The sequence below is a fragment of the Callithrix jacchus genome, chromosome 2 (assembly GCF_049354715.1).
Source record: "Callithrix jacchus isolate 240 chromosome 2, calJac240_pri, whole genome shotgun sequence".
NCBI lineage: Eukaryota > Metazoa > Chordata > Mammalia > Primates > Cebidae > Callithrix > Callithrix jacchus.
In genome coordinates, this window is record NC_133503.1 from 81,291,339 (window position 1) to 81,302,915 (window position 11,577).

General features: G+C 38.3%; 1 protein-coding gene across 1 annotated transcript in view; it reads right to left on the reverse strand.

Moving 5' to 3' along the window:
- Positions 1 to 9,820, reverse strand: part of CCDC192 (coiled-coil domain containing 192) — a 216,078-nt gene extending 206,258 nt beyond the window's left edge. Inside the window, 2 exon segments of the mRNA XM_035290960.3 lie at positions 5,497 to 5,545; positions 9,705 to 9,820. Of these exon segments, the coding sequence (XP_035146851.3) occupies positions 5,497 to 5,545; positions 9,705 to 9,820 (165 nt within the window).
- Positions 9,821 to 11,577: the final 1,757 nt, after the last annotated feature.

Genomic DNA, 11,577 nt, shown 5'->3' on the forward strand with positions numbered 1-11,577 from the left:
GTTTTTTTGATCTTGCTCCTCTAGCTCTTTCAATTTTGATGATAGGGTGTCAATTTTGGATCTCTCCATTCTCCTCATATGGGCACTTATTGCTATATACTTTCCTCTAGAGACTGCTTTAAATATGTCCCAGAGGTTCTGGCACGTTGTGTCTTCGTTCTCATTGGTTTCGAAGAACTTCTTTATTTCTGCCTTCATTTCGTTGTTTACCCAGTCAACATTCAAGAGCCAGTTGTTCAGTTTCCATGAAGCTGTGCGGTTCTGGGTCGGTTTCTGAATTCTGAGTTCTAACTTGATTGCACTATGGTCTGAGAGGCTGTTTGTTATGATTTCAGTTGTTTTGCATTTGTTGAGCAGTGCTTTACTTCCAATTATGTGGTCAATTTTAGAGTAGGTGTGATGTGGTGCTGAGAAGAATGTGTATTCTGTGTCCAGATGGATTAAAGACTTAAACATAAGACCTGGCACCATAAAAACCCTAGAAGGAAATCTAGGCAAAACTATCCAGGACATAGGAGTAGGCAAGGACTTCATGAACAAAACACCAAAAGCATTGGCAACAAAAGCCAAAATAGACAAATGGGACCTAATGAAACTCCACAGCTTCTGCACGGCAAAAGAAACAGTCACTAGAGTGGATCGGCAACCAACAGAATGGGAAAAAATTTTCGCAGTCTACCCATCTGACAAAGGGCTGATATCCAGAATCTACAAAGAACTCAAACAGATTTACAGGAAAAAAACAAACAAGCCCATTCAAAAGTGGGCAAAGGATATGAACAGATACTTTACGAAAGAAGACATATATGAGGCCAACAATCATATGAAAAAAATGCTCATCGTCACTGGTCATCAGAGAGCTGCAAATCAAAACCACATTGAGATACCATCTCACGCCAGTTAGAATGGCGATCATTAAAAAATCTGGAGACAACAGATGCTGGAGAGGATGTGGAGAAAAGGGAACACTTTTACACTGTTGGTGGGAGTGTAAATTAGTTCAACCATTGTGGAAGACAGTGTGGCGATTCCTCAAGGCCTTAGAAATAGAAATTCCATTTGACCCAGCAATCCCATTACTGGGTATATATCCAAAAGACTATAAATCGTTCTACTATAAGGACACATGTACACGAATGTTCGTTGCAGCACTGTTTACAATAGCAAAGACCTGGAATCAACCCAAATGCCCATTGATAATAGACTGGATTGGAAAAATGTGGCACATATACACCATGGAATATTATGCAGCAATCAGAAATGATGAGTTCGTGTCGTTTGTAGGGACATGGATGAATCTGGAGAACGTCATCCTCAGCAAACTGACACAAGAACAGAAAATGAAACACCGCATATTCTCACTCATAGGTGGGTGATGAAAAATGAGAACACATGGAGACAGAAAGGGGAGTACTAAGCACTGGGGTCTATTGGGGGGAAAAGGGGAGGGCCAGTGGGAGGGGGAGGTGGGGAGGGATACCCTGGGGAGAAATGCCAAATGTGGGTGAAGGGGAGAAGAAAAGCAAAGCACACTGCCATGTGTGTACCTATGCAACTGTCTTGCATGCTCTGCTCATGTACCCCAAAACCTAAAATCCAATAAAAAATTAAAAAAAAAAAACACAACTGACATAGTAATAACCTTGATTCATTAATGATTTGAAAGTTTTGTCATCAAAGAGAAGGATCTTTTGAAAGTCATCTTAGAATGTTAACATTTATAGATATCAGAAATATGAACAAATGTATGTTTCCAGCAAAAGTAACCATGTATTACACTAAGTATTAAAAGAACAACTGAATTTATATAATTTGACGCAACCTAAGACACTGCTTGCTTTCCCCAACTTATCAAATATAACATCTTCTAGCTACTTTAGGGTCACTTTGTATAGTTGATTTCCTATATAGAGGACTATGATTTGATGTTACAAATTAAAAACCAAAAAGTGCTTTCATGTCTTTGGCACTTAAAATAATAATTCTTTAATAAAGTCATCACTAAATTACTACTTTAAAGTTAAACGGCTTATGGGATTTTATAATAAACCTAGTTTTGCACACTGAGTAAAATACTTCATATATATTCTAGAGCTAATGAATTCACACCCATAGTCTTACTTTTAGCTGTACCATGCCACATAACTAATGACATTATGTGTTTTAAACTGCTCATTTTTATGTGTTTAGATTCTCAGAAATAGTTCAGAGGGAGCAGTCCTGATCCAATTTAGGCCAACCCTTCTTGCAATAGAATTTGTATTTCCTAAACAATTTCAAATGAGATAATTTATATGCACTAGGTATTCTGTCCGAAGATGTTAAAATGCAACAAAAGCAATCGTTTAAATAACATTCTAATTCTTCAGCAGGCCCAAGGAATAGATAGGGTTGAGATTAATAGGGACTACCTGGAATCTGAGTGTGGATTTAAATAAACTCTTACTGGATTGCCCCATAAGGTTCCTGTTATAAAGTAAACACATATTCTTTGATCACTTAACATCTGGAGGTCCTTGAATCTCCCTGAATCTCAATTTCTAAATTGGTAATAATAATAATAGGAAGAAAATTATCAATATAACAACGATGATGCCAGACGTCACCCTCACGTGCTGCTCTATGGATTCAGAGGGACAGGGAATTTTAACCATGTGCTACTATTCCTGGAGCTCAATCAGTTTGTTTTATTTCAAATGATATTGGTTGAGAGCCATTTTGATGTCTGAAATTTTGTTCCAGAGACTAATAAAATCCAATCCTTTCTTTAGGAATGCACAGTTTACTACGGAAGTCCACAAGTCAACGTAGATTCAGAGAGTAGTGCAGTAAAGGCAAATAAAGAACCACCATGACACAAAGGCAGAGAGAGCATGGTTAATTCTGCTTGGTGGTCAACAAATCTTCAAAGAGTTGAAAAGATTTTCTCATCTCTGTGTTCTCCACCAAAACTAAAAGTAATTATTTAAAAGGGGCAACTGAGATCCACCTGCAATTTGGTTCCTCATGGTTCACAGCAGAATCCATTCTGCTGAGTTCTGTGCTCTATGAGTTCCTTGACTTAAAAGGGACTGTGCTGTGGAAGAAGGCAGCAGTAATCATGGATATCCCCACCACCTTGAGTTTTCTAATCCCAAATTCCTCTAGCTAAATGTATTTTTTTCGAAATGTATATGTATATGTATATGTATATGTATATGTATATGTATATGTATATGTATATGTATATGTATATGTATATGTATATATAAATCAGAAACCGAAGCAGAACCAATTCCTTCAAGCCTCAGGGCTCCCAACCTTGTCAAATGAAAATTGGGAGGGGATCGATTCTGAACTCCAGGAAGCTAATTGGAGCCCTGGGCAGAAATCCTAAATGTGGTGGATAATTGGCATCTTGTCCTTTTCAGTGTAGATACTGCCCATGAGAGGGTTACTTCTAGGGTGCTGGTTGATCAGCATCCTTAAAGGATGGGGCAGTTAAGTAGAGATTGGAGACCTGAAGACTCCCATGTCCCAAATTCAAGGGTCCTCACCAACCAGAGACAAATTATTTTCATATGGTTCAGTGAGAGACATTCTTTAAGCAACAGAATCATAAACAGCTCCATTAAATGAACTAAAACTTCATTACTAGGTTTTCTTAGCTTAAAAAAAGCAACTTAAGATTAAATTATCATTAGAGTTAGATAATACATTTTTAATTGAAACCAAACTAATTTGATTTGCCTTTGGCTAATATTTCTTCAAGAGTAATTCTCTTTCTGAAAACTATAAATTTGACAGCTATGTCCAGTTTGTCTAGGATGAAGTGAAATGAACTACACTGAGACAAGAGATGTTAGCATTTTATGAACAAAAATAATTGCACAGAAGTGAGGTTCCAGATATATACCTTGTAAGAATCAATTGTTCTTAGCTAGTGATGGGATTTGGATCTTCGTCTCCAACCAAATCTCATGTTGAATTATAACGCCCAATGTTGGAGGTGGAGGCCTGGTGGAAGATGATTGACTCATGGAGGCAGTTTCCCACGAATGATTTAGCACCATCATCTTGGTACCGTGGTGCTATTCTCATGATGGTGAGTGAGTTCTCAGGAGATTTGGTTGCTAAAAAGTGAGCAACCAACCTTTCTCTATGCCGCTCCTGCTCCTACTGTGTAAGATGCCTGGCTACCTTTTTGCCTTTTGCCATAATTGGAAGCTTCCTGAGGCCTCCCCAGAAGCAGAAGCCACCATGCTTCCTGTACTGCCTGCAGAACCAAGAGCCAATTAAATCTCTTTTCTTTATAAATTACCCAGTCGCAGGTATTTCTTTATAGCAGTTCGAGAATGAACCAATACAGCTAGTAATGCTGGGATTGGAAGGGAGTGATAGAGCAGACCTGTTGAATCCAGAAAGTAATAGAGAAATTAAAGAACAAAGTCCCCTGGCCCAAAGGGGAGGCCAGTGGAATGCTATCACTTTGAATAACCATGCTCCTGCATACTTTCAGGTACTTAATCATTTTCACATCCCCAAAATCTTATTTGAAGTAGACTAGTTAAGCCTCATTATCTTCATTCTAGAGATGAAAAATAAGGGTTCAAGAGTTTAAATGACTTGGCTATCATCAAACAGCTTAGAGATGGCAAATTTTGGCCTCATTCCAAGTCTTTTGATTCCTAGTCCTGTAATTTTCTCCATACTACAATGCCTCTACATTAGAGCTGAAAAGATTTTTCCAGAAATGTCTCTGGTGGACTCCAGAGGGTCTTCAACCTGAATTAAAGGAGATTGGGGGAAATATAGATAGCTAACTTTTTCTTTTTAAAGACAAACCCTCAAACTTACATCAAAGTAGAGAACTGGTATAATGACCTTCTGTGTACCCATCACTCAGCTCCAGCACCTCTCAGCAACCCACGTTTCACCCTAGGCCTAGGGAGGGACTCAATGTTGCTCAGGTAGAAAGGACCCAGCTTTCCCAGGACATAATGGAGCTCACAGTGTCAGAAGCCTTCAAGGGTCAGAGCTAGACATGTCATAAGCTGAATTGAAAGAGAATAAAACTAGATATATCTGGAATAGACTGTGATTTAAACCGAAGTCTAGCTAAACCAAATAATGTGTTGTAACTGATGTATATCATTAATGTGTGAATTCTAGGGTTTCCTCATATACAAGCTGACATTTTAAAAAATAGCCCAGGATGTCTACAGTATTGTAGGAGCAGTGTGGTGTTTATCACATGTCAAAATGAGAAAGGCCATGCCATATCATATGTAACTTTTCCAAAGCCTCAGTAAAATCCCATAGTTACCACTCCACCCCATTTTACATCAGTCTTCTTCTTGGAAAACAACTTCCTATGTTTTATTTCTAAAATCTTTACTAGTAAAATGTGAAAACTAAACAATATCAAGAAAACCTCAATAATAATTAAAGAAGTCATTTTCATTACCAGTAATTATTTTTTTAAAACAAAGAATTCATACAAACTACCTTTCTTACCGATGTTTTGTTTTCTTGTGTATCTGATTCTAAACTTCCAGAGGCCATGCTGAAATAAAGTAAAAGTTTAGAATTCCAAAATTTTATTTCAGGCATACATGTGCGCGCACACCCCGCCCCCATCTACATTGAATAGATTGTTACACTGTAACATTTAAAATAAATTTTCTAAAGTATTTCCTCCAAATGTCAATTTCTGGACATTTCTAAAGGAAATAAAAATAATGGAATGTAAACTTTACTCGCAGAAGATAAAATAGCCTTCAAAGGTTCTCTGGAGAATAAGTAGTCTGAACAGTACAATCTGTTCTGAAAACCTGCAAAATCTTGTAACTCAACTAAAAAAAAAAGTGGAGAGAGGAAAGCATAACCCCCTAAGAATCAGCAGACGTGGAGAATTCATTGTCTCCTACACTGTTCTCTCTCCCTCTCTCTCCTCTCTCTATCTCCTCGATCATTTCCATTAACTTATAAACATGTTGTTAGTTATCATGACTTGAGACTTACCACTTTAGTATCCACTTGATTACACTGACCTCTTTTTGCAATTCAGGTTACAGCAAAACTATATTCTCATTGTCTCCAATTCCTTCTCTTTTATTTTTATTTATTTATTTTTTTTGCTGAAGTCACTGCAATTGGCTTACTCTTACTAGTACCACTCTACAGAAACTGCACTTTTCAAATTCACCTAAGATCTCTGCATTCTTTTTTTTAACTTTTTTTTATTGCATTTTAGGTTTTCGGGTACATGTGAAGAGATCTCTGCATTCTTATTCCCAGTGATTATTTTTCACAACTCATCTTAACAGGTTTTGGCATGACTCTTCACTCTCCGAAATACTTTCTTCACTCAGTTCCCAGAACATCCCAGGGTCCCGGAACACTTTCTCGAAGTCTATCCACTTGGCTTACTCTTCCTTCCTTCTTGTCTTTGCTCAAATGTCATCAACTCTGCGAGACCTACCATACGTATCTCATTTAAAATTTAACCCCTCACCTCATCACCATACTGTTTTCTCTGTAATACTTACCATATTCTAACATTCTAAAGAGTTTTCTTATTTATTATATTTTTTTGTCATCTCCCAACTGAAAATGTAAACTCCTTGAAGACAGGAAATTTTTTCTGTTGTTTTTGCTACTCCACTCTCAGCATCTTGAAGGATAGGATGGTCAACAAATATTTGTTAAATGAATTATCTAATAAACCTCATAGACTTAATATATTTCTTTCTGTTGTTGTCAATCAATAAAGCCTTACTTTTAAATCCCAAGGTACTTTTATTATTTTCTGTCCCACTATCTTCCTCATGAATATATTGTCTTATTTCCATATTTCTGTGAACATTTCTCTCTTTTACTCACTTTTTAAAAAAATTGAAACCATTTAAAAATGTTCACAAAGTAATCAGTGACTACTGAACAAAATTAATTAAGTTCTCACTTAGTGGAAGGAGACACTGGGACCCTGAGAGATGTAATTGCTTTTCTCGTGTGACACCCAAACCAGCAGAAAAACAGTATTTTGGTACTTTCTACTTGACAATACCTCTTTATCGTGAAATGGAAAACAAACTCCAGGTCACTGCAGTTGCTGAACAAACCAACAAATGGCTTTAAAGGAGCTTAATAAACTGAGCCTTCTAACTAATTTCATCTTCTATGAGTGAAACTCGCAAAACGGGTGTTTTCCCTCAACTGCACTGCCTCTCAGTCCAGAGTGCATGCTTACCCTTTTCTTAGTTGTTTCCTCCGGCCAAAACACTCATACTCTCTTTTCTGTTTGTTGAAATCTTACCATTTCTTCACACCGTAACTAGAATGCTGCCTCTCCCTGAAGGCCCTCAGACCCTACTGGTCAGAAATGTTTCTTGCCTCTGTACTCCACAAGCAGGTTTCAGACATCCACCTTTTAGAGGCCTTATTACGGTTCATGATGTATGTAATGATGTGTGTACCTGTGTTTTGCATTTTCTCAGTAACACCCTCATAGAGGACAAGGACTGTGCTTTATTTTTCATGCTAGGCAAGGAAGTCATATTCAGTCACTGAATGAAACCAAGCAAAACAAAATATGTGAGTGCAATACCCTTATGTGCGTAATCAGATGTGCCACAAACACACCACAGAAAGTACAGTTTGAGACTACTTAAAAAATAATGCCTGAAACAAAACTCCTGATTTAAAAATGAGAGCTTTGGCTGCCTGACAATTATATTTAAAGGTCATGAGTCATGGCCTCAGAGTAACCATGGTAACTCAGCGTACACAGGAGAAGTCATGTTGTACAATAATTAAGGGGGGAAGAAAGCTTTAGAAAGCCTATTAGCCTTCAGATAAAAAAAATAATTAACCAATGTGTTTATGAAGCTTGTTTTTATTGCAATGTTTTCTTACTTCGGGGTTCATTGGAAACCTGGAAAAATTTCTTTAAATTTCTGTTGGCAGGGGCATATCAATCTTACATAGCTTTTTCTCAGTGTGTTATAAGAACACTGAAATTTCTTCCTTTAAATGAAATTCCTTTCTATCTGCTTTCTAAACTTTTTACTTCATGCTTTTTATGTCAAATTGGAGGACTAATTAGTCACCAATTAGTCTGGGTGAATAAAGGATTTTATTAAAATTGGCTAGGAAATACAGCTATTGCGCACTTAATTTTTATAGGAGAGGATTTCCTGGGAAAATTCTGTTTTGTTCCTTAGATTAATTGGATCCAGGGCCTAACTCTCCCTTACTTAGAGTAGGAGCAAGTTCCCATTAAGTTTATGTAAACTGTGGAGAAGGTCTGTCTCAAGGGCATGAGAAGAGGAAAGTAGAAGGGAAAGAAGAAGGGAAGGCAAACAAAACACATGGGACCAGTTCCTGCTTCGAAGTGAAGAAGCTGAACTGAAGTTACCTAAAGATCAACAGGAATAGCACGACACTCCCCTGTCTCCTGCCTCAAAAGCCCAGCTTTCTATCAGCACAGAACATTCAGCTCCATACACCAGGAGTAAAAAACACTCACAATAATTTACAGTGAGAGCATAGTCCCGCTTTTCACTTGTTTTTTTCTGTTGACTGTACACTGGGCTATTCATCTGAAACTTGTTCATCACAGGCCCACCCTGCTTTGTTAAGTTTTAAAACCCGGGAGTCGGAGGTTGCAGTGAGCTGAGATCACGCCATCGCACTCCAGCCTGGGCGACAGTGAGACTCCATCTCAAAAATTAACAAACAAACAAAAACTTAACAAAGCAGAATCATGGTTGCATGTGAACATCCCATAAGGATACTGCCTTATAGGATGTAGCTCTGCTACAGAGATGTGGTCACCTCTCACTCGAGATTTAAAATAGGCCGGGCGCGGTGGCTCATGCCTGTAATCCCAGCACGTTGGGAGGCCAAGGCTGGTGGATCACGAGGTCAAGAGATCAAGACCATCCTCGTCAACATGGTGAAACCCCGTCTCTACTAAAGATACAAAAAATTAGCTGGGCATGGTGGTGCATGCCTGTAATCCCGGCTACTCAGGAGGCTGAGGCAGGAGAATTGCCTGAACCCAGGAGGTGGAGGTTGCCGTGAGCGGAGATCGCACCATTGCACTCCAACCTGGGCAACAAGAGCGAAACTCCGTCTCAAAAAAAAAAAAAAGATTTAAAACAAAAATTTAAATGGAAGATATTTCCACATTTGAAAGGGAAATGAGTATAGTGTCAACATGTAAAATTTCTACTAATTAAATGCAAATCAATTAGAGAGGGGAACTGTACTTCCATATTTCTAGCCAGTGTTGATTTAGGTTTTTGTGTGGGGATTATGTAGAGGAGGAATGATCCACCTTTCTCTGTGTGCATCTCTTGGCAAGAAAGTGAAGATGACATTTCATTTCAACTGAAAGAAGGCTGACTTCTTACCCTCCCCATTCCCACTTCAGTAAAATGGCTGGGGTGAGTGAGTTGTGATTTCTGAGAAGACCAAGTAAGGGACATTTTATTTGTTCAACAAATATTTATTGAACCCCTTCTGTGTGTTAGGCCCTGCTCTATGATCTGGGAAGACAGTGGCTTTCAAAGTAAGGGAGTCACTCTCCAGGAAAGGAATAAAATCTGTTGTTATTCCCCAAACTTTAAAGAAAGATTTTCTTTGAAGTACTGAGTAAAAGCTACTTTATACAGAAATTCCCATGAATTATTTTGGGATGAGAGGAGCTGGGAACTTACCTGCTTCTCTCTGGGGTGTCAGATTCTGAGAACACAGATATCTTGCTATGGCATTGTCCCATCTCAAGTCAGGCCCACTGGGATCCCCTGTCCCTGGGAGAGATGTCAACAGGCATCATTCCTTAGAGTTTTAGCATCCCTGCTATTGCTCTGCTGTCTCTTGTTGCTAGGCTACCACAATGGCTGTGGAAAAGACAGTTAATTTCCCAACAAAATAAATCTCGGTTATAAAGCCTCAGTAACCCCTCAAAACATCTCACAAATCAGATCCAGGCATGAGAATAGGTGAAGAATCACCACATGGTCATCATTTCTGGAAAACTCATTCAAAGTGGAACAGAAACTGGTTTTATGCTCAAACACAGGCATGTTTACATCCAGAACCAATACTAAGGAAACAGTCACACTGCTGTCTGAGAGGAGTGCACACCCAGAAACGCATTGGTTTACAAGCAGTCAGTGGTTCCACCACAGACCAACCCCTTAGGGCGATGATCTGCTTTTCCTGAGACCCTTGGGCTCCAGATAGAAGACCCCACCTGGCCATATTCTCATGGATGCTTCTTTCCTAACACAGGAGTGCATAAGTGATTCATTGCGCCTGACTAGCTGGTATTTTGCTCATTGTCACACCTCAACTGCAGCAGGGGATCACAAGTCGTATTACCTCTCCCTGTGCTTTGGATTTGTTATTTTAGGAAAGAATGACTGGAACTATTTCTGTCTTCCCTTCTAGCTCTAATGTTTTGTTCTGTTTCTTTAGCTCATCTTATTAAAAAAAAAAAAAAACCCACAGAGTAGATTACATTTTAATTCACTTTAGAGGAATGTCTAGATGTTCACCATGTAGTGGGTTCATAATATTTTATAAAAGAAAAGTCATCTCAATAATGGCTGGTGAAAGGCACTGTAGGCACTAATTATTTATAATGGTTATTAATCTTATCATACATCTTGCTGATCAAAAACAGAGGTGGAGAGATATAGCTAGTACAAAGCAGACTTTAAAAAAGTCCTTGAAAAACAAAGTGACTTTTCCATTCCCAATCCTTCTTTAAAAAAAATACTGCATGGGAAGGATTTCAGAAGGTGGTGGTGAGGAAATTGGCTGGGTCATTAAAGGCATATTGACCTACAGAATTCTGAACAAGCTAACTGATAAAATTAGTGGTATTGTTCTTTTATAATTAAGAAAAAGTACTCATGAAAGTTACTCAAATGATTTTATTTTAAAAAGTTGAGCTGTAGTTTAAAAAAAACTACATTTCCCCTCCTCTAACTGTAAAGAAAACAAGGAGGTATTATAACAAAACTTCTAGAAATACGTATAAATCATTGACACTTCTACCATTAACATGATTTTAAATTTCACCCTCCTTACTGTGCTTCACTGGGTTGAGCATTTGTCATTTGGAGATTCTTAGCAGTAAAATTTACCTGTAGCCTGTCAAAAATATATCTTTTCTTAGAATCAGAAATCATATAATATGGCTATAACAAGGAATATGCATATTTTATATGTTCCAAGGCTCATACTTATCAGGATGTCTTATCTAACTTAGATGAGTAAATACCACTAGGACCAGAAAGGAGGTTGGAAGGGAGACCGTTGCAGTGAGAAAAGGGCAAGACAGATGAGATAATAGATTTACAATGAAGTGATGTGGCTGAGGAGAACAGAGACAGCTGTGGTGGAGGTCTGCAAAGTCTCTGCTTGGAAAACAGTCCTTCAGCTCCATCTGTCTGCTTACTCTTTCATTTGTGTGTTTATTTGTTTATTCACCAAATATTTCATGAAAACTCACTTTGTGCTAGGCAGAGTGCTAGGCATGAATAAAATCGACATCGTTCCTGCCCTTGTAGAGCTCATTCT